This window comes from Fundulus heteroclitus, chromosome 9 (genome assembly GCF_011125445.2).
Source record: "Fundulus heteroclitus isolate FHET01 chromosome 9, MU-UCD_Fhet_4.1, whole genome shotgun sequence".
Lineage (NCBI taxonomy): Eukaryota > Metazoa > Chordata > Actinopteri > Cyprinodontiformes > Fundulidae > Fundulus > Fundulus heteroclitus.
This window is the reverse complement of record NC_046369.1, coordinates 19300831-19327239: the sequence shown is the minus strand read 5'-3', so window position 1 is coordinate 19327239 and position 26409 is coordinate 19300831. Positions and strand designations below refer to the sequence as shown.

The following is a 26409-nucleotide window of genomic DNA, read 5'->3' as shown; positions in this document are numbered from 1 at the left end:
TGTCTGCATTTTTACCCCTCCTAGTGCTTTTAGAGTAGTGATATTAAAGGTAAGAGCAACAAAATCTACTATAGGCTACTATAATAACACAGCCCTTGATTGCATGGAACAGGATCACGCATGGTTTCAATGGGCTGACGACGTGTCCAGGATTTACTCTGCCTCTGTCGCGATTAAGTCTGGAGGAAGGTTAAAAAGAAACGCTTTCTCCTTGTAATAATAATTTTTTTCTTATCACTAATTTAACAGTCACATATCCTGGTTTCTACCAATCAGTTGCACAGAAATTCGGAAACTATTAGCAAGATAAGGGCCTGTTAGGTGTCAGTGTTTAGATGTACATTATAGCTTTATTAGCTGTGCCACTTATCTTCTCTTCCTTTTAATTTTATTTCTAAATGGTTTTCACCACCAAAGAAACCCCCAACCATATAAAAAAAATACTAAACAAAAAAGAAAAAGGTCTCAAATGAACGCATTGCAAATACAGAGTTAACCACAGACCAACAGATCCACTGCTGCTCACCATCCCCTCGCAGCCCAACAAACACACAAAATTTAACAATTTAACAATAAAAACATGAAAACTGAAGCTCAAGGTACAAGATTCTCTAATTTCATCCCAAGGTGAAGTATAACATCTGTATCTAAGGGAAATTAATATAATAACTTGTAAAAGACTATAGTTTTATAACCAGGATGTTTTTCTCAAATGTACTACTTTCCAAACACTAGTGGAAAAATTACATAATAAACTGATACTAAATTATCACACATCATCGTTGTTTTTCATAAACATCTTATACAAGTACCTACAGGATTTAAGCCTGTTTAATTATAGAATTAGATCGATTTCATCATTATTTTTATATATTGGTACTTAGTTCTGCTTGACACTATCGTGGCAAAAAAAAAAAAAAGCCCGGTAGATATAAATTAAAAACACTTTCTTTATCTCACTGCCATTACAGCAAAAATCATGCATTTTGTAATGTTATCATCTCATTTGGAGGAGCAGTGGTGATATTTGATATTTCTACTGCCATGCATTCACTGTATTACTGTATCAAGTCTGAAGTTCAGACATTTATTTAAAAAAAAAAACAAGACAACAGTGATGCACACTGTTTTTTTGACGTCTACATGTTTGTCACAAAGTTGATGGATGGTGTATAAAGGCATAACAAGAGTTTCAAAGTTATGTCAGGGTAAGATATTGGGTTCCAAAAATGTTAAAACATAGATTTCATGCAGAATCATCATGCCACAAGCTGGTACACAAACAAATTATCCTTAAATCAATAATGAAAAAGAGTTTAAAAAAGCAAAAAACACCAGAGAGGAGGACATGGGTTACCATAAGACTGAAAGATTATTCTTTGTTAGCAGTATTGCATTTGTTGTCTTAATATTATGTTATTGTTATTGTTGTTGTTGTTGGATGTGTATTTTTCCTGACTGCTGTTTGCAGATACAGTGAGGTGGATGTAATCCCCTGCTCAGGAGAAAGCTCCCAAGAGCAACCAGCAAAGTATGTATCTAGGCCCAGTGCTGTCTAACTCACATTACATAGTCAATTAAACATAAAAAACTATCTACTATGATTGCATTTGTAATGCTGCTTAGCCTTTTAACACGTGGTTTGGTTGGGTCTCAGCAGCGGCACGTTGCCTGATTCCAGACTGAAGCTTGACTTTCCCAAATGGTCGAATGATGGTGAGTTATACCAAGTGAGAATAATTCTCTGAAATGTCAGGCCATGTTTATTTTTTTTATGATTCAATGTGTTTAATCATTTATTTGTATGTTTATCTTTCCACTCAGGGAGTCCTTCCACAAGCAGTGGAGAGAAGCAGGACGCCAGTGTAGCCGGTCTCTCCAGAACCTGCAGGAACGCAGAGATTGAGCCGTAAGTTGGGCTTTTCAAGCAGGGGATCACCCGTCGCTCTGAAAGTTAAAGACGTGGCGTCGTGCTCGGCAAGTTGTTAAGTCGTGAGGTTTAGGCCAAAACAATTACGGAGAAATGAAAGCCTAACGTTCAACACGGTGGTAGTGGTGCTGCTTTCCCCAGCATGCATAGGGTGAACAAAGAAAGTGAAACATTCTCAGGTGTGAACGAGCCAATCAGAGCAGAGCAGGTGTGACCATGCCTCTCGGCACACACAGCATTCTGGCAACTTGCCCCCCCCCCCCTCGCTCCCAGCAGCATGATATACAACACTGTATCAATGTGATGATCTCATCCATCAAGGTCCTAGCAGGCCATGCAAGCATGTACACACGTTTCATCACACTTAATGCATTGTGTCCCGCCTGTACAGTCTGTTTGCACATACAGTCCGTCCTGTAATTGTGTGTCTGTTTGTGTGTCTGCCCCCCCCCCCCCCCTCAACCCCTGTCTCCTTCCCATGATAAATGAGACACCCAATGCCGGCAATGTGATTGCTGCTAAATTTCATGCTCAGTGTCCATGTTGGCCGGCGAATAATTTAATCTGTCTTCAATTTTATAAATGACTCTCCAGTGTCAGCGTAACTCACGCACCTTTCGCTCTGCCGTGGTGTTAAATGAGCGCGCTCAGCTCCCCGTGTGTGTGTGTGTGTGTGTGTGTGTGTGTGTGCACGCAGGCTTTCAGAGGACTCCACGCCGACAACCCTGGACGCGCTTAAAGCTCGGATCCGTGATTTGGAGAAACAGCTGTCCAAAGGAGACAGATTTAAATGCCTCATCTGCATGGTGAGTACGATGGCAAATTAACCCAACAGAGCAGAGACGCAGGAAGGAAGGAGTGCAGCAATGCCAACACTGCTGAAGTCCCAGCAGGGACCAGTGTTTAGGGCTATAAATCTGTATTAATAGACATGGTTGTTCGCCGGAATATAAATATGGCTGTATATGCAACTTTCACCCGCTGGTTTAGATTTATATGCTTTTTATTTAGATGAAAAGGGTAAGCTATCTCTAAATCTGACATATGTGTCTGCCTTGACCGACTTACCTTCCATGCAGCCTCATAGTAGGGTTTTATGTCATTGCTAAAACTTGATGCCATATGAAAATCTAAAACGCATCTCATGAACAAAAAAACTTTGAAAAATCAAAAAACACACAACGCTCGCACAAATGTGACCAACCAAAAGCAGCAGGGTTTGTTGCATGTTTTCATTTCTCTATTGTGCGGTCTTGCACCTAAAGGTTTCCATTCTGAAGAAGTCTTTAAAGGAGCAATAAGCGATATTTCACCACCAGTGAGTGCTGTGAGTGCTTGACCACTGTCTGTGGACCAAAACAAAACCCAGCCCCTCCTTTCCCCTCTCCCACATCGCCTTCTATGCGCACATTTGTAAAGGACAAAAACGCAGTAAAACAGCCTCACCTTTCGGAGGAACATTTCCAGTGAAGAAGTAAGTGACTTTATTATGGTGTTAGCAAGAGAACATTTTGATCTGCTGGGGATGCTCTCCGCCATGTTGCTCCAACGCTGCGCTGCTCTGACGGTGGTATTTTAGGGCAGGGAGGGGCTGAGCCCTGAGTGGCGGCTGTTCACATGCACCGACATGCATGTGCACTTATGGTCTGGCCGCTTATGTAAACAAGAGGCTACAAAATAAAGCATGTAGCTGCGGTGTGACGTCATGCCATTAGTCCATCTGAAATATTACCTTTCGTTCTTCACATCATATTTTACTAGTTCTTTCTATCCAAAATATTGAAATTTTGCTTATTGCTCCTTTAAGTCTTTATGATTTGCTTCACTAAACTGTCTAATGTTTTATTTTAATTAAAATAAAATGCTAATCTGATGCTTTCAATGTTGTCTTCTATCATGACTCAGAAGAAATTATTTTTTTTCCTATTTTCTACAGTTTAAGGTTTTTATGGTTCTTAGCAAAGAAGACAAAGGAGTCATAATAAATATGTTTAGTAATATTTCGTCGATTGTTGAAAATGAATGGAATGACAACTATTGAATCATTAACAAACACGACTTGCAAAATGTTCTGGACCTAAAGATTGTTATCCAGAAAAGATCTTTGCACCTTCGGATTGAAAGCTTTGTTCCTGACATGCTGAAAAGTCTGTAGCTACTTTTCAGCATGTCATATTACTCAGTATAACTTAGATTTATACTCAGTAATACTTCTATTGAAAAAGGGACAGATTTCACAAGCATTGGTGATTTATTTTTGCTTTTATGATCTTTTCATTTGATGATTTGTTTTTAGTGAGTTCTCGTTGGCTGAAATGGGACAGATTCTGCAGGGTTGTGTTTGAGGAAATGCAAATTGGATTAACTTTTCCTTTAAGTTTGTTTCTTCATATATTAAAAGGCAATTGTCGCCGCTCTAATATTTTGTGCGATATTACAATGGAAAGGACTGCTTGCATGCATTACTTGGAAGGCGTTAGAATTTAAGTTTTAAAGTATTGAAGCTCTGATTTGCGATAGTGCATTTGGCGTTTAAGATGGACTTTTGCTGTGGCGTAGAGCCACAGGGAGAGTCGTCTGCATTGTCCATGGCTTTGCAGCAATCCCTCATATTGAGCATGCATAAAACGACAGTGGAGAGGATAACTTCCCTTTAACAGGAAGAAACCTCCAGCAGAACCAGGCTCAGTGACAATAATGTTGCTTTGTCATATTCCATTCTGAGATTTTGAAGCATTTCTTTGGGGGAGACCTTTTCGGTTGTCTATTTTTCATCAGTTTTTATGTAACTTCCACTGCCCAGCAAATAAGTCATCATTAAATCAAATATCACGTGTAGTCATAAATCAGGTAACATTTAAAAACTAGTGGATGTGAAAACAGCAGGCATCCCTAAATCAAGAGAAAGTTTGCATTTCTCATATGCTCCAAGGAAAGAAATGTCTGATTTTTGATTTACAGATTAATAATTGGCTCACAACTAGACAATAGATATCAATGTTACAGCAATAATAATTAAATAACTTATCATAATGAGTCCAAACTGCTTAAAATCAGCTAATTTTGTTATATAAATACATCATCAACTACTTGATATTTATATTCTCACTTTATTACTTCTCCAAGGCACTGTAAATAATTATTAACTAAATATTGTAATAAATATTTGTTGTAAATATTATTTGTTTTTCTTCCATTTGACAAAAATAATGATTTCCCTTTAGTGCAAATGAAAAAATTCTTAGCACTTATGTAGTGCTAAAATGAGATTATATTTATCCATTATTTAATGTATAAAACAAAAATAATTTGCTCTAAAAAAAGGCTCCGAAATATCTCCTGATCTCCTGCTGTTTCATGCCGTGTAGCCGCTTTTCGTAGTTTCACATGGACACCTAGTGGCAGCTTTTCAAACTACAACGGTGTGTTTCTGTTTGTGCCTGCAGGACGCATACACAACACCGCTCACCTCCATCCAGTGCTGGCATGTCCACTGTGAGGAGTGCTGGCTGCGGACGTTGGTAAATCCTCCTCATGTCCACTCGCACAAACGGAAAAATGAACCACCAGGAACACGTGGGGACTTTCATGTCTTTCTGTTTTTCAGGGAGCAAAGAAGCTGTGTCCTCAGTGCAATACCATCACGTCCCCTGGAGACCTGAGGCGGGTGTACCTGTAGCTCACACTCAGAAGAGAGGGGGGGGGGGGGGGGGGGGTCTCAATTTCAGCCAATCAGAGGGGGCGCAGCGGGGCAGCTGGTCTGTCTTCCACGTCTACCTTCATCTTTACAGGTTTTTAAACGAACTACTAACATCAGCTGACCTGCCCTGAAGTCGACTAAAGCGTCGACTGAGAGCTCAGGCACTAAAAATGCTTTGGGAAAATATTTATCTTTTTTTTAATCTTTTATCTGTTTTATGGGGGAAAATGTTGAATTCAACCAAACTGAAAGCACATGTACAAAGTTTTGTGTATGTATGTATCGAGTGCTGTGTGTATATGATGTTGACTACTGCAACAGCCTGGTTGTATTTACTGTACAGACTAATGTCTCTGCTTAGTTTCTTTCTTATTTGTTGTTTGTGCTACTTTAGGTTTCAAATATTCACTGTAATCCCATCACAACCAGTCACATTTTGCCTTTGTCATTGATTCTTTTCTCTGTATTGCTTTATTAAATGTACTTTTTATCAACATTAATACATTAAAATGTTTCTCTGACAGTTATTTTGTGCAAACCCATAATTTGTCTGCTAAATGCAGAGATTATTGGCACAAACCGAAGGCATAGCTCCGCACATATCCGACGGTCACCCCTTGTTAGGATGACGGGATGCTGTGTGGTTGCCCGTTAAGAAGTGGGTCGTGCAGGATTAGCCAGACAGAGCCTAATGCAGCTCATCTGGAGGTGAGGAACGCTAAACCTTTGCTATTTTGAGCCTTTGTTGTGAGACCAACACTGACCTAACACCTAAACCTTTGAGTGCAGTACGTAACAAGCCAAAGATTTTCACAACCGCAGAAAAAGTTGTTGTGAAACCAGAGGAAACTGACCATGAAAACTGGAGTTCAAACTCAAAACTAGATCCATCCATCCATTCTTACTCACTTTATCCCTCATGGGGTCGCAAGGGGTGCTGGTGCCTATCTCCAGTGTTCACTGGGTGAGAGGCGGGGTACACCCTGGATAGGTCGCCAGTTTGTCACAGGGCAACACAGAGACAGACAGGACAAACAATCATTCACTCACACATAAGGAGAATTTAGAGAGACCAATTAACCTAACAGTCATGTTTTTGGACTGTGGGAGGAAGCCGGAGTACCCGGAGAGAACCCACGCATGCACAGGGAGAACATGCAAACTCCATGCAGAAAGACCCAGGGTTGGACTCAAACCCAGAACATTCTTGCTGCAAGGCAACAGCGCGACCCACTGAGCCACCCTTAGATCCATGTAATCGATTCAAATCTCCAACAAAGGTTCTCCAATGCAGCGTCTCACTCGGCTACTACTGAGTCATGCGTTGGCCACCTGTATTTCTGTTGCAGAGATGGTAATCTGTTCAAATGATAGGGAACTGGGTGAACTTTATTAGTTCATGCTACCGCTTGACACAAAGGCTTTGGTAGTGTCAGCAACCATTTGCAAAGTTAATATCGTGAACTAATCAATGCCTTGCAGAGGCGTGGACTTTGTATGAAAGTAGCATACATGTGTGAAGTTAAAGGAAGAGGAGAAACGGTGTAAGCATTTCAAAAAGAAAATCTTAAAACCGACATTTAGCATAATGAGGACCAAGGACCGTCAAACTTAACCTTGCCTGCAAGATGAAATTTCGTGGCATTTGTGCGTTCACAAACACTTAGAGTGCTACACGTTATCAGTCTGGCTGGCCAGGTTATGTCAAAGTGGGGTTAGGTTATAAAACAAGATCCCACGCTGTGAACATCTCACACAGCTCTGTTAAGTTCTTGATATTAAGATGGAAATAGCGTTGCACTGTCAGTCCACCCAGACATGGCCGACCAGCTTGACTGACGGGGCCAGGCAGGGAGAGCGTTGATCAGAGAGGGAGTCAAGAGCACCAAATCACCTCTGAGCTTCACAAAACCACAGCTCAGGTGGTAGAAATCTGTTGATGGTGGTAGTGGTATCATGATGTGGAGATAATGACAGGAAAGTTGTCGCTGCAGAGTTGATAAAAACCTGTAAATATCGTGGGGCTGGAATGGAGGTTCAACTTCCAACAGGAAGACAACAGCTACAGTACACACGATTAGATAAAAGCATTTTCACATGTAAGGACAGCCCAGTCAAAGTAGCTACAGACCTAAATCCAACAGAGAATCCGAAGCGGCACTCGTTCACAGACACTCCATCCAGTCTGACTGAGTTTGGACTATTTTACAAAGAAAATCAGGTATAAGTTTCACTCCCCAGAGGTGAAAATCTGGCAGAAACATACCCCAAAAAGAGTCTTCCAGCTGTAACTACAGCAAGATGTGGTTCTATAAAACATTGACTCAGGGAGGTCAAATATAAACATAGGCCAAGCGATTTCTTAATTGAATAAAGTTAAGAAAATCCTTTTCCTTCTACTTTACAATTATGCACTACTTTGTCTGGGCCTATCACGTAAAATCCCAGGAAAACATTAAAATCTGTGGTTGTAAACGGACAACAGGTATGAATACTTTCTCAAGGCACTGTAGATTTTTTTTGAAGACTACACACCTAAATCAGTCCCAGTGTTCTCCACCTCCCAGCACAGACACAGCTCCTGTCGTACCCGCCACCGGTTGAATCGTCTACACCCTCCTCTTATCGTTCCACCTCCATCAGTCTGTCGTCCAGTAACACCTGTGGGACAAGCTTGGGACTCCAGGCCAGACACCATCAGAGATCTCTCCTTCCTCACGGCGCTTACCGTTACCTGAGCTCTTTACCGCCAGGCATCGTCTGCATTGGCAAAATCCCAAAGCATGTCTACAAACAAGCCTTTAGCGGGCCTTTAACACCATTTTCCAGAAAAAAAAAAGAGTTGATGCTTCACCAGCAAGTCAAAAAACAAACCAAACATCCCTGCTCAATGAATAATCATTAGTTTATAAAGATTAGCCTAGCTCATGCAAAGAGACCAATCCAGAGGGGCTCACATGTGATTGGTCATTGAGCTAAACGGAGGTGGTGGTAATTCAGACTGACAGCTGCTTGGTAGCGTGACTCAAGCGCACACGAAGACACACACTGAGACTGCACTCAGTCCATTAAGACGGCAGGCTTAACAATCGCTTGTTGCCGAACGTCCCTGCAGGCCAGACGATTCCTGCGCAGTGAGAAAAGGTAAGATGGACTTTTTACCCGACGCTTTACAAATTGGAAATGTAGGGGGAAAAAATACGATGTAAGGGACAGGAAAAACACGTATCGGTGCTGCAACATTCAGGTCTAAAAATCACCGCCGCTGTTTGACATTGTTCAGTATTTGTTAACTGACTATTTGTGCATTAAAAAAAAAAAAATATATTATATTGTTCTATAAAGCAAGTGAAAAAAAATCTAGTAAAAATGGCAGTAATACATCAGAAACCAAAATAAAACCACTGTAGAAATATTCAAACCACCGTAAGAGCAACTAATAAGGCTTTTCAGAGATATTACGAGTATTTTATAGGCAAAGACTCATGTGTCATTAGGTTATGGTGTTAACTGTTTTGGTGTCCCTGAAACATCGTCCTTTCTTTGTGGCAGCAGGTAAATAGGCCACCTGTCCCAGCTCTAATTAATCCTGCTGACTGACCCATCATGACTTCATTAACAGCCACTCCTGACGCGACCCTCAGAGGCTCCGGCTGTCTTACAGGCCAGCCATTAGGACATAAAGTAATTGTTTAATTAAAGGGAAATGTCCTCTTGCATGGATTGAAGTCAGCATACTATCAGAGCAGCAGCTTGTTTTTAACCCTCTGTGTGAAACGCTCCACCTGACAGCGCAGTGGATCAAAGGATTAACCTCGGTGCGCCTCAGCACAGCCAACAGGAAAGCTGCTGAGCTTCAACGCTGAGGAGAAATAGCTTACGCAACCCAAAACCATGGCTTTCTGATCATGCTTTTCACCTGATGTAGGCTCCACAGTTGGCACGCTCTCGTTGCCATCACGTCCTGAGCTCTGTGTGTGTGTGTCTCTGTGTGTCTGTGTCTCAGGAACAATGTCAGGACCGAGGCCCGTGGTGCTGAGCGGCCCCTCCGGAGCAGGGAAGAGCACCCTGCTCAAGAGGCTGATGAAGGATCACGAGGGAGTGTTCGGATTCAGCGTGTCACGTAGGTCTCAGTGCCAATTAGCACTTAGCTTCCATAACACGATCCCAACCTTAAGGAGGAAATGGTACCGACTGCCTAATTCACCAGATTCTGTTATTAGACTCGTGATTTTGCAGCGTCTCGTTGATGGTCTTCCAGTGCTTTTAATGATGCCATGCTTTTCTCAGACACCACAAGGAACCCTCGACCAGGGGAGGAAGATGGCAAAGGTAGGGAGGCTCTGGCTGTTTGACGGCTTTTATAGGCGACCTTTTTGTAGCGCCTGCATTAGGCACGGGCCGGCATGGGATTCTCACGGTGCGGAAAGCTTCAGAAACCGAAACACCACTGTGTCATGGTGTCACAAAACACGGTAGACCAAATTTTAAAGTGGAAAATGGTTTTCATTGAAAGCAGAAAGAGCAACTTCTATTCACCCTATATCCAAAAATATGGAACAGAAACCAGATATTTGTGAATAAAATCTGTATACTGTAACCCTTTTCCTCCACTTTATGACATTAAACCACACTAAACATTTCCGGTTTTAGGCCAGTGAAGATTAAAAAAATGACTTCTATAAAAAAATAAAATAATGAGACGACTTGTTTAGAAAGTTTTGCTTAACTCCAGAAGTTTACATACATTTCCATATTATTTGGTAGCCGCCCCTTTGTAACTGTATGATCTGGTTCCAGTATTTTGACCGCCTTGCTCAAATTTAGTTTGGGGCTAGAATCAGAGTTTGGTGATGTCCTCTCCTAAACATTGATGTTTTTGTACTTGAACCAATTTGTAACTTTTGTAGAAATACAGTTATTGTCCATTTGAAAGACCAATTTAGGCCCAAGACTTAACTTCTTGACTGTTTTCCTGAGACGTTGCTTCATTATTTCTACATAATGTTCTTTCGAAATGCTGCCATCTAATTTTTACATTGTACCAGTCTGTCCTGCAGCAAAATGTCTCCCACCATGATGCAGCCACCCCCGTACTTCACAGTTGGAATGGTTTTCTCAGACTGGCAAGCATCCCTCTTTTTCCTCCAAATGTAACAATGGCTTCATCAGACCATAGGAGACAGGACAGGCCTCCAAAAATGAAGGTCTTTCTATTTGAATGCATTTTCTAATCTGGTTTTTTATACTGGTTTCAAAACAATGGCTTCCTTTTCTTTGAGGGGCCTTTCAGCTCATGTTGGTCGAAGAGTATTTTCGTTGTTGATGATGACACCATCTTCAAAAGCTCCGGTCTTGTTGGGGTGGATGGATGCACATTTTACACCAAAACCAATAATCTCCAGCACACATAATATGTATCCTTCCTGAACTGCATGACAACATTCGTGCAGTTCAGGATGCTTACGCTTGCATATACTTATGCAAAACAGTTGAACATCTGGAAATTTAACCCATTGGATGAACCAGATCCACAATTATTTCCTCGATACCGTTGCTGATTTCTTTTTGATGCTATCCACGATGGCACACGAGGCGTTTGTGCGTATAAAGTATTCCCATTAAAATACATTGACAGGTGCGCCTCTATTAATCTCAGTTGAGAAGCTTCCACATCCACGATATTATCATCAGCTTGGACTTCACAAGTTGTTTACAAGATTTTGAAATCTTTGTGCCAGCTTCTGATTTAGTTGAAAGTAATTAAAAAAGCCAAATTTGGCCTTCTTGTCAGCACTGGAAAAGTGTATGTTTTTTTTCAACCAGCTGATCAGCTGTACGTCACAACAGATTGGGGGAATGGGGACTACGCCGCTACTCTACGCTTAATGAAGCAGGAGAAAACTTTATTCACTGCTGTGCTTTTTTCTGGTATCTAATTAAAACTACTGTAAAAACCAGGACCTCAGGACTCACTGTCCTGCATTTTTAGATGTGCTTCTGCTCTGCCACAACTGACTAAAATGACTGCGTGGCCTCCTCCGGGCCCATCAAGAGCTGCAGAGGCCTCTTCATCACCTATCCGTGTAGGTCAGGTGTGCGGAGGCAGGGAAACACCTAAAACATGCACGATGGCGGGTCCTGAGGACCAGGGTTGAAGACCTCTGCTGTAAATGACAGATTTTACCAGTTCTGAAACATAAGCGTAAGTTGATACCGGCGTCCGGCCCGTGCCTAGTCGGCACATGTGTTTGCTGTTTTAGCGCTTTGACACTGTGTTGCTCAGTGAGGCTTTATACAGCCGACATGGACTTGAATTTGAACCTGCACAACTGTCATGAGAGTGGATTTCCCTTCCCTCCCTCCCCTGTCTAGAACAAGACTGCAACACTTCTTACTCCCAAGTGAACTGCACAAATGGTTTTTGTCACCTTGTATAATCCCCTTTCATATAAAAGGGATAAACCTCTTTTTCTGTGCCTTCTTTTGTTTGCTCTCTCCGTAGGGCTGAACAATCTCCCTATGCTTCTGGGGGCTACTTTACTGCCCGTAGCAGACGTCTTTTCCTCCGAAACCTCATTTTCGTGTCCAAACGAATCAGAACCCACAGTTAAAGGTGATCTTTATCCCTGTGATTCCTGATCACAGCTTGTTAAGGTGGAGGGGACGGGGGTTACTTTCATCACCCTGGCTTGCTGTCATTGGCTTTATAGGAGAATTAGTTATGAGCTGCAGAAGAAAATACACCATAATAAGCACGGGAATCAAGATAAGACAGTTTACACTTTGGAGTAAAAGGTTTTTGAGAATAGCCCCTTGTGATGCCTCTTTAGTGATCCCCATTTCCAACATCCCATAAAACCGTTCCATCCTCCACTGTAGCTAGAGATTTCTGACTATTCACATCAAACCATTAACATCACTAAATCAAATATTTCATATTCATAAATCCCTTTATTCTGTAGTTTCTCGTTACCTATTTTAGAACAGAATTGACTGTATGTGAAAAATATTTGGGTTTCTTTAATATAAGGGCCCAATTGTAACCCTTTTCATCATTCCCAGCTAACTTGTCATTTGGATGGTATTCCCAGCCTCATTAGCTCATCCTGTCATGCTAAGATCAGTGGTAGAGGTAGAGGTATTTTTGTTTGCTTCTGGATATGTTGATATTTGGGGTATTTACACTGCAAAAACGGAACTAAAAATAAGTAATATTTTCTTAAAATGAGTGTATCTGTCCTTGATTTGAGCAGGTAAATTAGATGATTTGCCAATGGAATAAGGTTTTTGCACTTAAAATAGGAACAATTTATCTCAATCATCTTATTTCAAGTGCAGGATGTCTAAATATCTTATTTTAGGGGTCTAAGTACTCATTCCATTGGCAGATAATATTATTTACCAGCTCAAATCAAGGACAAAAACACACATTTTAAGAACATTTTACTTATTTTTAGATCCGTTTTTGCAGTGTAAACCTGTGGATCAAGCATAGACGTAATACTGTGCTCTGTAAATATTTTCATATTGAACAATGAACAATGTTTAGAAACAACCTTACAGCATCAAAATTGTATCTGATAAAGATCTTGTAAATTTTGCTTGCTTTAACATTTCATTGGCACATATTGTGTACTATATGTATTTTTTTTTTTTTTTTTAGTGCACCGTGTTTTCTGGCAGATCTTAAATCATAACTAATGATGCATCTTACAGACTACCACTTCACAACGAGAGAGGCCATGCAGGAGGGCATCGACAACGGAGAGTTCATTGAGAACGCAGAGTTTTCTGGCAACATGTATGGTACAAGGTAATACATGTTCTCAGGTTTACAGAGATTTGCTAACATTCAACCACAAACTTCATGTGCTCGACCAACACAAAGCAGTCTTCAATGATCTGCTTTTTATTTTTAAATCTGAAATGTGTGGAGAGCATTTGCATTCAGCCATGTCTACTCTGAAAAACATAGATTGAAGACTGTGTAACCAATGGCCCTCCGTAATTGGGGTAATTTATTCTATCTACTCATTCATTAGGAGTAAATAAAATAGTGATTTATCTCAGCAAAATTTAGACATGAGCCAATGTGATGGTATGATAACCTGAAGTAGCAATACCACTGTTTCACTGTAGCATCCCATTAAACACAAGAGATTACATCAAAAACGCATAAAATCATCTGCTGGCACATGTTTAAAACCAAAAGGCAACAACTATTCCCCGATGTTGCAAAAACAAGATATTCATTTATTTTTTGTTCCAATGTCAAATATAATGATGTCAGGTTTTTTTTGTCAGGTGATTTTGATGCATAAACCTTAGAATACTGAAAATATAGCATAAACGTCATCTAAATTACTTGTATCAGCATGGATGTGCTTATTGTGCAGTACGTTTTAAAGAAGCACAGGGAGTATGCCAGGCTAGCTGGTTACTTATTCAGGCAATCTGCGTCTCCTTAATAATAGTAATGGGTGGCGATCCTTTTGGTTTGCATACCGTGGATATCATGACTGCAGGTATTACAGGCTTTTCTTTCTTGTAAGTGATGGATAAGTCTAACTGGATGTGTACAGCAACATGTGGAGGACAGCAGACAGATCAGGGATAAAAGTTATGGAGAAGTTCAAACATAGATTTACAAAAAAATCTTTTAAGCTTTGGCCAGTGCACTGTTCAGTCAATCTTCCCTAAATTTAAAGATGCAAACCTACCAAGTCATGGCCATCCACCCAAACTGACAGACTGGGCAAACAGACCATTAATAAGAGAAGCAGCCATGAGGCCCATGGTAACTCTGGAGGAGCTGCAGCTCTCCTCAGCTCAAGTGGGAAGAGCTGTTGGTCAGACACCTAATAGTCTGACACTTTGGGCTTTATGGAAGCCTGCAAGAAGACCAAGCTATATCTATTGACTTGGTGACAGATGGAGCTTTAACCTTTCCTTTAAAAGAGCACCGCAGCAGCTTAGCATCTTATGAGTCACGTTTAATCTCTCCCTCTCATTCTGAAGACAACGTTTATGCTCCGAGTCTGAGCAGCTCGGATCAATGCAGCAATCCTCTTACCTTGGTCATTACGTTTGTAAAGAGCAAAATTGCATGCATGTCTGTTCAGAACCTTCATCAACAACATCCAAACCTCCCGGTTTTGCTCTCAGTTGATCTCCATCTCTCTCTGCGGTCACTTTTGTGTTTAGTAAGGCTGCTGTGGAAGATGTACGGGCTAAGAACCTGATCTGCATCCTTGACGTGGATATCCAAGGGGTGAAGCGGATCAAAGAGACTGACCTGAACCCCATCTACATCTCCATCCAGCCTCCATCCATGGAGATCCTGGTAATGCGTTTCATACATGGTCATATGCCAACATTTTTGTTCTATACTTAACTAAGCTCAGTCTTTGCTTGTGTAGATTTGGATCACAAGAAATAGGTGTTTTAACTGAATAGGTGTCTCTAACCCCAAGTCGGTCGAGGCAGATGACCGTTCATACTGAGCCTGGTTCTGCTGGAGGTTTTTTCCTTCCCGTTAATGGGGAGTTTTTCTTTCCACTGTCGCTTCGTGCTTGCTTAGTATGAGGGATTGCTGCAAAGCCATGGACAATGCAGACGACTCTCCCTGTAGCTCTACGCTTCCCCAGGAGTGAATGCTGCTTGTCAAGACTTTAATGCAATCAACTGGGTTCCCTTATAATGGAAATTTTTTGACCAATCTGTATAATCTGATTGAATTTGACTTTGGAAAGTGCCTTGAGGTGACATGTTTCATGAATTGGTGCTACATAAATAAATTTGAATTGAATTGAACTGGTTACGTGGGGCAGATTTTATAATAAAGGTGACGTCATGTTCTGTTGTCTTAGGAAAAACGTCTGAGAGACAGGCAGACAGAGACGGAGGAGAGTTTACAGAAACGTCTCGAGGCTGCCCGCATTGATATGGAGCTGAGTAAGTTTCTGCACAGATAAAAGACCCCAAAGTAAAACATAAAAAGGCTAAAAGAGATAAATTGATTCTTAGGCAAAGAGGCGGGAGTGTTTGACATTGTTATCGTCAATGATGACTTGGAGAAGGCCTACGAGGAGCTGAAAGAAATCCTAAATGAAGTAGGCGAACCCTCAAACAGTGCTGGCTTTTATCTGTCTGTTTTTTTTTTAACGGTGCACGTTTAAGTATTTTATTATTTCTCTCTCTGCAGGAAATCAAGAAGGTTCAGGAGGCCAAATGAACCAATTACCCACTTGTTTTTCTGCTTGTGACTCTGATCGGAAAGCCTGTTCCAGAGAACGAACACGACTGAAGAAAGAAGTCAGGAGAGACGATTTCTTTTTCATTTCTCCTCACGTTTCTTTGCACCTGTGTTGTTTCTATGCAGGTAAAAAAAGGGTGGAGCCTGGGTTGAAATGTTTTTATTTCTAAGCGAGAATTTGTGTTGTAGTTAGTGAAAACGAACCGGACGATATGATATGAATACCTTAAATCTGTTATACCTGAAACTTTTTTCTGGCCTCTATAAAAAAAAACACCTTTTGGCACTTATTTATTAATTATAGCATATCTAGCGTTCATGCATGTTTTTTAATGTACAAATTCAATACACAAGAGTTTAGGAGTTCTCTGTGCTTTTTTAGCCAAATTCGAAGCATAAATGAAAATCCTCACAATGAATTTATGGGAGATATTCTTTACAGGCTTTAAACTGTCTAACCTGTAAAACGCAGCTAGTAAGAGAAGGGATGGATGGATGGATGGATGGATGGATGGATGGATGGATGCATGGATGGATGGTCAAACCATACTTTCAGAAACTACACAGAAACCCAGTGAAAACTGTGTGTATGCATACTTTTATTAAGGACAGATATTAAACAGCTAAAACCCTTCTGCACAGAGAAGTCTTTCTATTATGTAGATTTCTATAGATGTTGAATACCATGTGTCTGTATAGAAACCTGGATAAATAAAGAGATTTAGTAATTAACAGCTCTTCTAGTGTCATTTATTACATATTTTTCCTCCATTCTCTTCAAGACAAAGTCATCCAAAATAACACAATTTATCTGTTAACTATCTATTTATTGCAGACGTGTGAGTTAGAAAGTTTGGAATATATTACTGAAACATACATGTCTTCGTTAAAACACACACATATCCCAAAAACAGATTTCAAATGTAAGACCCAGCATGTGCGTCTGTTTGACACTGTAGCAGAGGAACAAAGCGAATCTCATACAGCACAACTAAAACCTCACAACTCATGCACTGGTTTGTGGTACTTACTCATCCCTGATTTGTCTTCATCAACACCGAATCAAAAAGATTCACACACTGAGACTCATTAAGACGCGTTTGAAGTCAGGATATATCACTTTATGCAGATAACAAGGGTTTCGAGGCACGCTTGACAAAAGACAACAGCACTAAAATGTTTTTTGTTCAGAAAAATGAAGGTTTTGTCGTTTTTTTTTTTTTTTCTACCTCACTGGAAGGACGGACCCTGATGTTTTGTGCACACCTGCTCTCGTTTCTCCTCTTTCTGCTTGAGGTAAGCTCTGAGCTTGTCAGAGGAGAAGCACACTTTGGACGGCCGGACTTTGTGCGGAGCGCGATGGGCGCGTAGCCACGGGTTCTGGAGACACTCGGCCGCTGTGGGTCTCCCCCTACAAACAGTTTCACCTCATCAAAACTGTGCGCCCCTCATCAATAATCCACGACGAACGAAGAAAAAAAAAATCCAATCTAATCGTGACAAAGTAGAATAGACCAACACTGAGAGGCACTCACCAGGACTTGTTATGCAGGCTGCTCTTCATGAAGTTTAAAGCTCCTTCTGACAGACCAGGGTAACAGCGGCCAAACTGGATCTTTCCTTTCCTTATGTTTTTGTCTTGCTCCCAGCTGAGCTCGGAATAAAAGGGACTGTCGGCGCTCAGCCTTGTGGTGCAAAATGTACAAACAGATAAAAATAATTAAATATCTGGAGCTACAGAAGATGCACTCTGCACAGGCATGTCTTTAATTTCCTTAAAAACGTTATGCTGAAGGCATCTAAAAAACATTCTCTTGCAACCATTATTATTATTTAGTAACAGGATTTTAATTGATGCCACATTTCAATAAACTAAAATCTTGTTTTTTAATACCACTTTTCCACTTGCTTTCATGGTGCTTACATGATAAAGGACAGGACACCAATAGCCCAGATGTCCGTCTCCGGCCCTACGCCCTGACCTTCCAGGATCTCTGGAGCTTTAGGAAGGACAATATAGACTGGGAAGAAAACAGAAGTAGAGTATTGGCCATTAAAACAGTAGAATGTATTCCCCCTTTTATGTGGAAAATGGCTAAAATTGTAAATGAGTGAAAAGAAATGATAAATGGGCTTGGGGTTGTTAGATTATGGAAGCTGAGATGAAGTTAGGCTCGGTTATTTCCATCCATCCATCCATTCAGCATTTCTTCAATGCAGTGCACCTTTTCTGCAGCAGTCTGTTGGAGGGTCACGACAGTCAAACATTAAGTGTTGAATCTCAAATTTAGCAAACACACACACACACACACACACACACACTGGTACCTTTGCTGTCTGAGAAGCCGTGAATGTGCTCTATGCTGAGAGGCTGTCCTGGTATGAAGGACTGAGCCGAGCCAAAATCGACGATCTTTAGGTGGTTGCCGTCATCCACCAGCATGTTGTCAGACTTCAGGTCCAGGTGCACGACCCGACGGCTGTGGAGGTAGTCCACCGCGCTCACAATCTGATGCAGCAGCTCGGCGACATTACTCTCTGCATACAGGTCTCTAAACACAGAGATGTCTCCGCTTTACCTCAGAGAACGTCTCCATTCAAGTTAATGCAAATCAACCCTAACAGGTGAAACATTTCTAGGCAGGGTTTTTTTTTCTTATCTGTGCACAGATTTCCTGTGAGGGGTAAAGCTTTTTTATAAATTGATTATGTGAGCTCTACGGAAGAGGATTAAGGCCACTCAAAAAAAAAAAAAAGAAAAAAAAAGTCTACTCAATTCTGACTTTTTTTCTCAGAATTCTGACTTTTTTCTCAGAATTCAGATTTTTTTCCCCAGAATTCTGAGTAAAAAGTCAGAATTCTGACTTTAATCTCAGAATTTTGACTTTTTTCTCAGAATTCAGATTTTTTTTCTCAGAATTCCGATTTTTTTCTCAGAATTCTGAGAAAAAAGTCAGAATTCTGAGAAAAAAATCTGAATTCTGAGAAAAAAATCTGAATTCTGAGGTTAAAGTCAGAATTCTGACTTTAATCTCAGAATTCTGAGAAAAAGTCAAAATTCTAATTTTGATTTTTTCTCAGAATTCTGATTTTTTTCTCAGAATTCTGAGAAAAAAGTCAGAATTGAGTAGACTTTTTTTTTTCTTTTGAGTGGCCCTAATTCTCTTCCGTAGAGTTCTTCAATTTACGATTTCAAAAAAATAGAAACCAGTCTCATGCCAGTCTATGTCTTTAGCTAAAACACTTAAATTTTGACTTACCTTGCTGCCAGACTGTGCAGCAGCTCCTTGCCGGGACACAGCTCCTCCACCAACACCACGTAGCGAGGAGTGATGAAAGCAGCGTGCAGCTGAACCAGGTGGAGGTGGTGAAGCCTCCTCAGCAGCTGGTACTCCCGCAGCACCAGTGGCCTCTGCTCGGCCTGGTAGGGCGTGATCTTGGCGGCGAACGCCTGGCTGGTCTCCACATCCCTGCACAGGGTTACTACACTGAAACGACCCCTAAGAGACGTGAAAACAAGGGGAGTAGAAAAGAAAGAGTAGTTAGTCCCTTCATTACGTAATATTTTACGCACTTTGAACCTCACTGATCTTCTAACTTAACCATGACCTCAACCATAGACCTGTACAGATTCTGCATCACGATCAGACGTGAAACTGCTGAGCTGCTTTGACAAATCAAAACGGCAAGGGTCTAAAACTGTTAATTTTTATTATTATTTTTGCCATCAATGATATCTACCTGCTGATCTCAGAGAGGAAGCTGTAGTTCCTGTTTACGGTTTGATTTTCTGATCCAGTGACTTTCGACCCAAGTGATTCAACTTGAATGAGAGGAATGCGGATGTCTGCAAAAAAAAATATATATATATCTGTTACTTTCACATAATGCGAGTTTCAACGAAGTGACCTAATATTTGTGGCAACCAATCTTTAGGAAAGGAGTAAAATGGCGTGCGACGGCTAACACATGGCGCCGGTTTTCATGCCTTCAGGATGAGTGGATATGACAATGGGAGCTGAAGCTTCGCTGAAAGGTCCTGCTCCCGTCCGGGTGATACAGCCCACTCTGAACACGTACGATGCTCCTTTGGGTAAGTCCTTCACCACATAGCAGCTCTCTGCCACCTCATCTGACAGGACTGTCCACTCTCCACCTGATGAAATACGCAGAGGAGATGCGGTCAGTCTAACCCAGAGAATCTGGTCCTACCATTAAAATACGGTCGTCGAGGCCTCGGAGACTGCTTTATCGATGTAAGCTATAAAACAAATGCACTGCAAACCACACCCACCTGATGACAGGCCGAGGGGTTTAGAGAGAATGACAAACAAAGGTAGAAAGGGTTGAGTTAGTTGATGATCATGACATCTACTGAAACTCACCATCTGTACAGTACTGGACACAGTAAGTGACCGGGTCAGCGGACTGGACAGGCCTCCACACCAGCAGGACACCGCCTCCGTCTAAATGCAGCACCTCGGCCTTGCTGGGACAAACTGACACGGGGTTAAACAGAAAAAAAAAAAAAAAAAAAAAAAAAAAAAAAAAAAAAAACACACTGGTAAACAAAGGTAGCTTTCCCAAAAAGCAATAAATGTTTCGTAAAACCTTTAAAACGATGAAATAAAGAGTGTTTTTCTTGTTACCTTTTGTTTTTCTTGAATGATGGTATTTTAAAGATGACAGGAGCTTTGAGCTTCTCTTTTTGGGGCTTTCGAGACCAATGCTTTGTTCCCTCTCAGGTGGGATGGCAGCAGATCCTTTCACTATGGGTCCTTAAAATAATAATAATAATAATAATAATAATAATAATAATAATAATAATAATAATAATAATAATAGTCCACCTGCTACTAAAAAAAAGGTACATTCCAAGTTTGAGATTACACACAAGTAAAATTTGACTCGCCTCCTTTTCTGACATCCTCCTTACTAGAGGACCTGGAGAACAGTTTGGTCAGACTGGAAGCAGAGGCTCTCATCTTCTTCCTCAGAGACATAGAAGGTGTTTCGGGCTTCATGATCTCTCCCAGAGTGGGCCCCAGCTCCGCATCCTCCAGCTCGGTGTACGAGCGGCTGGTCCAGGACTGCCTGCGGAAGATCTTCAGAAGGCCCAGTTTGGGGGACTTTCCAGTCGGTGGCCGCGCTTCCAGAGCTGGAGCGGATGCGTGTCTTTGGAGCCCAGAGCCGTCTTTCTTGTCCCGGGCCCTGGGAGGCCTCTCGGGAGCGTCTAGAGAGCAGAGGCTTGGACTCGGACTCGGCATTAAGGGCCTCCCTGGCTGACCTCTGCAGCTTGTGGATAAGTTGGGATTGGACCTGGTACGGTTGCGTGGTGGCGCTTGAGGAAAGGAGCTTCTCGGTTTCATTTCTTGAAAGGAGGTAGGAGATGGCGTGATCAGGGGCTCACTGTGTTCATCGTGTCCGTCGCTCTCTCCCGACTGGTACCGTCTTCCAACCTGACCGTGGCTCAGCTCGTCAAAGGAGCCAAGTCTACTTGAAGACTCGGATCCACCGTGCTCCAAAATAAAAGACTCAGCCAGAGACCCTTGGGAGCTGGTTAAAGTATCCCCCTCCATCTGGTCCTGACCCAGCCTGGATCTCATACGGCCTCCGCTGAGAAACTCTGAAGGAGCGGACGACCTACTGAACGCCCCTTGTGTCGGAACAACTGAGCCCCTTCTTCCTGAGAACTGCTGAGCTTTCTGGGTAATTAGCGAGCTTCTTCCAACCGCCTCATCATCTGTGACTTCTTCCCTCGTGCTCTGGATGGTCTCCTCTTCACGCGCTCTTTCACGGCCAGCCGAGCTGGGAGATCGACGGGAATACTCGTCCAGGGACCTGCTCCGTCTGTTCGGGGGTAGGTTGGTATGGGCAAAGGCCACACCGCTGTCAAACGAGGAGGACTTCTGCATGCTGGGCTGGATGGATCCTCGCCTCTGCCCACGGTTGCTCTCCGGTTCGTCCTCCACGTACTCAATCAGAGGCTCGTTGAGACGTCCGGAGAAACTCCTCCTGAGAGGCTTGCGGCCTCTCTCCTGCTTTCTCGCCTGGAATTTGTCCCTCAAAGTCATGTGTCTGGCCGACAGCGGGGAAAGCTGTTGAGAGTTGTTGTAGAAAGTGCTTCGGATGACGCTTCCCCTGGGGATACGACCTCCATCGCTCCCTGAACCCTCATCCCCGTCAGAGAGATGCAAAGATCGGTTGCTGTCCTTGCTGAAGCGTCGTTCCCTCTGAGGCGTCTGTTGGTCTGCTGTTGTTGTCGATGATGCAATCGACGCCCTGCTCACGCTGCGCTCTGTGACGCTCCTCCTTCCTCCCATCTCTCCATCCTCATCCTCCCCTAAAGTCCCTTCCTCATCCTCCTCTGCACCTAGGCGGCATTTGGCAAAAGACTCGGGATCATATTCTTCCTCCGTCTCCTCCTCCTCTTCCTCAGTCTGGCTGCAGTGCTGGAAAAAGTCCCAGGAGTCTGCCTCATCGTACTCCGACGAGGAGCCGCTGCTCAGGGAGGTGCTGCTGTGCTCCTGGGGCTCGCGGGGAACCGCAACTGAAGTCTCTCTGAGAGGAGCGTCCAGCAGCTCGGGAATGGGCCGCAGTGTGAGCACCGACCCGATGGATGTCAAAGAACGCTGGGGAAACAAATGGGAGAACACTGCTTGAATGTCTTGATATAGTACTTGGTGATAGGGAAATAACAACTTATTTCTTTGTGAAACATTTGCAGAGCCTTGCAGAACTGTCACCCCTTCAGTATCCTTACATTGCCGTCATGTCTAACTCCACAAACCTCTGGTGATTTGGGGGAGTTTTTAACAACTTAGTGTGTAATTCTGAAGGAAATGATAACGGTCAAATGTTTTTACAAATAATAATCTGAAAGGAGGGCTATTAGGTCTTTATGTATGTGGAGACTAAATAATTTTTTTCTGAGAAAATCTGTTTAGTATTGCCACAGATTCTCAATTGGACAAAGGTCTGAACGTTGACTGGGCCGTCAGGATCCACAATTGTTTCCGTTTTGATTTTCTTCTATTATTGCCACTGAGGTCTTGCCATACTCAGTTCATTTACCACTGCTCATTAATGTTACTTGGGACTTGCCATACTGGTTATTTCCTTTATTAAGTTTCTTACTTAATTCTTGTGTTCTTGTCTCGGTCTTGGTAGACAGATTCTACCATCCAAGAGGGGAATCTCTGCATGTCCTTTGAAGCTACCATGGGTCTCTTGCCTGCTGCTCTCAGCAATTCTTCATCTCTGGACTCTAATAATGATACGACTTATAAAGTCACATTTCAGGTTCACCAAGATAAAACCATATACTAATTATGTTCCAGTTTGCTAATATACAATCCCTTTTGTTGGTCCAGCACAGAACATCTGGATTAAACATTGAAATGCTACAAAAATGATTTTGCAATGCCACTGCAAATGTTGTACACCAGGGGCTTGATTTTAGTAGATAACTCAGCAGAGAAGGCGAAGCACCTGCCACTTCCTTTTAGAGATGAAGACTTTCAAAGTCTTTGTGTTGATTTCATCAGTGTCCTCCCCTGCATTTCCATCCTTAGGGAATAAGCATAAATAATATGGGTCAGAGCAAATTGGTAAAGCTAAGCTTGCATAAAACATGCAACGTTCTGTGTTTCCTTTCACCTGAAGCCACTCGTGATTCAAGCACTCAAGGGCAGATGGTCGAGTCCTGCACAACAAAATAAGGTTTGCCTGAAACACTTGAGCATCTTTAAATCAGATCACACAAACATTTATATTTGGGTTTGTCAGATGAAAACATACAAGCACATTTACTGGCACTCACGGTGCAGATGTGTAAATACGTTTAAATAATTTTTTTCACTGCAGTAGCATCACCTCGCACAACGCTAAAAAAAGCTATATGTTTTTTGACCCATTAGTGTTCTGGCTGTAGCAGATTTAGGTGGGTAGCTATTGTTAAAAATATCTTGAATTTTAAGGATTAACACACATCTGTTTCCCTCAACGGGATGTTCTCATCTCCTTCCCATTTTTGACAGTTTTAGAAATAATTGGGCGAAAATGTTCAAATCAGCATAAACAATTTACATGTTGCAGCTCAATTCCTTGTCTCTGTTTGAGATTTCCAGAATTCCAGAAAAAAACAAACTTTAAGCTGAGGTAAATAAAATAAACCAGCTGTTTTACTCTGGATCCGGCTGAAGGACCGTATGGAGAAAGCTCCTCGCTTCGGGGCTCCTGCACACGATGTCCGGGGCGTCCCAGTTTAAAGTCGCCTCGCCCACGCTCAGCAACGTCGCGCGGTCAGTCTCGCTCACAAAAGGGCACCGGCAAACCAGGCTGTCACGGTAAAGAATGTCGTGTGAAACAATCAGGCAAACTAGACTCATGTTGTTTACACACTGTCCAGTTTCATGTTTTCCACAATCTAAGTTTATTTTTGAACAGTGCTTGAATACATACCACAGAAATGCAATGACACCGACGGCCCTGATGAGCAAAATTTGAGATATCAATAAAGACAACTTTTAGTAGCACTGGTAATCACCTTTAAAACAACGATGGCAACACATTCTGGGAGTTTAAAGAGTGTTTGGAAGTTCATGGACAATCGCTAACAATCACAAAAACAATCATTTACGGAAAATACCAAAAACAGAACGCAGTTCATTAAGCTCACCAAATATCAGTGGCCACAGTGACGGGTTCTTGATGCACAATCTCAGGTGCAACAAACTCCGGTGTGCCAAACATGCTGTACTGGTGTCGGGATGTGTCTATTTCCTGGCAGAAGCCAAAATCACAGATCTTGATCTCATCTCTTGGCGGATACGCCATCAAGATATTTTCAGGCTGCACAGAGAGGTAAAGTACATAATTAAGGTATAGGATCACATGAAAAACCTAAGTGATAGTTAACAATGTCTAAACATCTCACTTTGATATCCAGATGCATGATGTTCATGCCGTGAATATGACCAACCCCTTCCAGAATTTGCTGGATGTATGACTGGACCTGAAAGACATATTTTTTTCCAATAATTATTCCATTTCTAAAACTTTTATGCTTGGTCAAATTAAATTTGGACTTGTACTTCTTTTTCTGAGACAGATCCTCTCATCAATAAATGGTCCAGGAGTCCATGAGAACAGCAGCTGGAAATGATGTCAAAGAACTTATTGATCAAGTAGGTAATAAAACCCAGAAATAGTTTGGCAAATAGAAAAAGAAGGATACGTTTCTGTAATCAACACCAGGGTGCGTCGGGTGCAGAAAAGTCCAGCAGGCAGGCCACTCTGGGGTGAGCGAGACGAGAAGGAGAATCCCTCTCCTGGAAGGCCCTGGTCCGGGAGCTGCTGCGCAGAGGCAGAAACTTGGCGGCAACACTTCACCGGTTCTTCTGTGGATGACCCGCTTCCCACCCCAAATGCCCCCCCTAAATCCCAACAGGACAAGTTCATATCCAGTGTCTTAAACACCTTATATCGATTCAAACGTGAACGTCACCTTCCAATTTCCTCGTGGACATCATAGACCGAGAACAACTTCCTTCTCTTCCCCAGCTCCACCTCTCTCTCCTGAGAATCAAGTGGACCTACAGAAAAACAGAAAAAACTTGTAAATAAATTTGGCACAACGATGCCAATCTGTGCATTTTCTTCACCTTCCTTAAGAGCACAAAACCTTGGGTCATCATGCGCCGTACCTCAGCTGCCCTCATCATTCATTTCGAAGGACTGAACCGATGAGATGATGCAGCTCGTCACTGCTGATGTCTTACCTTCCTCGACTGTTAGCTGAGCTTCACAGGAGGCTTGGCCTGAGTCATTGTGAGCGAAGCAAGTGTATACGCCACTGTCCTCTCCTTCAGGGCACAGTATGCTGAGGCAGCAGCGAGCACCGTGTTGGGCTATCTTCACATTCTCATTGGCTGCAAGGCGCTCCCTGTCCTTTAATTAGATAGGAGAGAATGTGATCATCGAACATGTCGTTATTCTTACTGAACTGAACCACAAACTGTTGTGTATTTCATTTAGATTATTTGTGTAGCGGAAGGAAAATAACACCGGGTTTCCATGTTTTCCAGAACAAAATCTTAACTATAGGCTGCGTTTGTATTGAGGCCTCCTGAGTCAATACCTTTCACGCTCACTTTTTGCTTCCCTTTTAACTGAAGTTACAGCCCCACGTCTTTCAGGCCATCGTCCCATCGACCAGTTACCCTGTTCCTGATGAAGAAAAGCTGACCTACAGCAGGATGCTTCAACACCATGCTTCTCTGTGGAGATGGCGTATTCAGGGCGATGTGCAGTCTCAGGCTATTAGTCCTACTTCACACTCATTTTAATCTGACCAGAGCCCCTACTTCCACTTTAAGTTTTTTGTTGTAATGCAGCAAAATGTAGAAAATCTTAAGGTACATGGATACTTTTGCAAGGCACTGTGTGAAATAATGTGTAAGAAAAGGGCAGAAACAGTGGTGGAATAAACATGACTGAACGTGGAGAAGCAAAACTACT

General features: G+C 42.2%; 3 protein-coding genes across 4 annotated transcripts in view; 2 read left to right on the top strand and 1 right to left on the bottom strand.

Moving 5' to 3' along the window:
• rnf220b (ring finger protein 220b) overlaps positions 1-5636 on the top strand; it is a 43327-nt gene extending 37691 nt beyond the window's left edge. Inside the window, exons 11-16 of the mRNA XM_036141187.1 lie at positions 1472-1531; positions 1658-1716; positions 1825-1909; positions 2628-2736; positions 5377-5451; positions 5538-5636. Of these exons, the coding sequence (XP_035997080.1) occupies positions 1472-1531; positions 1658-1716; positions 1825-1909; positions 2628-2736; positions 5377-5451; positions 5538-5609 (460 nt within the window). The 3' untranslated portion in view covers positions 5610-5636. The remainder of the gene's footprint in view (positions 1-1471; positions 1532-1657; positions 1717-1824; positions 1910-2627; positions 2737-5376; positions 5452-5537) is intronic.
• A 3016-nt stretch (positions 5637-8652) lies between these two features.
• guk1b (guanylate kinase 1b) lies at positions 8653-16162 on the top strand. 2 transcript variants are annotated; one of them, XM_036141185.1, is made up of 9 exons: positions 8653-8774; positions 9637-9753; positions 9921-9962; positions 12136-12246; positions 13350-13446; positions 14838-14976; positions 15503-15587; positions 15660-15745; positions 15838-16162. In XM_036141185.1, the coding sequence occupies exons 2-9, from the start codon at positions 9642-9644 to the stop codon at positions 15865-15867; spliced, it is 702 nt and encodes a 233-aa protein (XP_035997078.1). In that variant the 5' UTR covers positions 8653-8774; positions 9637-9641; the 3' UTR covers positions 15868-16162. The 2 variants fall into 2 exon arrangements, with proteins under 2 accessions (XP_035997078.1, XP_035997079.1); XM_036141186.1 differs by lacking the exon at positions 12136-12246 and having other exon boundaries at positions 8655-8774.
• A 305-nt stretch (positions 16163-16467) lies between these two features.
• LOC118564245 (striated muscle preferentially expressed protein kinase-like) lies at positions 16468-26162 on the bottom strand. The gene is given in 23 exon segments (XM_036141669.1): positions 16468-17299; positions 17424-17573; positions 17813-17909; positions 18217-18440; positions 19149-19388; positions 19630-19735; positions 19877-20044; positions 20274-20405; positions 20538-20666; positions 20801-22520; positions 23380-23457; positions 23548-23593; positions 24076-24228; positions 24352-24378; positions 24569-24741; positions 24827-24904; positions 24984-25044; positions 25127-25166; positions 25169-25276; positions 25279-25325; positions 25397-25484; positions 25671-25839; positions 26112-26162. Coding segments are annotated over 23 exon segments (4266 nt in total). The 3' UTR covers positions 16468-17118.
• Positions 26163-26409: the final 247 nt, after the last annotated feature.

What these genes read in the sequence shown, in the direction of transcription:
- guk1b (XM_036141185.1), top strand. Translation starts at nt 9,642, where the DNA reads ATGTCAGGACCGAGGCCCGTGGTGCTGAGCGGCCCCTCCGGAGCAGGG. An exon ending in GTTCGGATTCAGCGTGTCAC is followed by an intron (nt 9,754 to 9,920) that starts GTAGGTCTCAGT and finishes TGCTTTTCTCAG; the next exon opens with ACACCACAAGGAACCCTCGA. An exon ending in CCGCATTGATATGGAGCTGA is followed by an intron (nt 15,588 to 15,659) that starts GTAAGTTTCTGC and finishes ATTGATTCTTAG; the next exon opens with GCAAAGAGGCGGGAGTGTTT.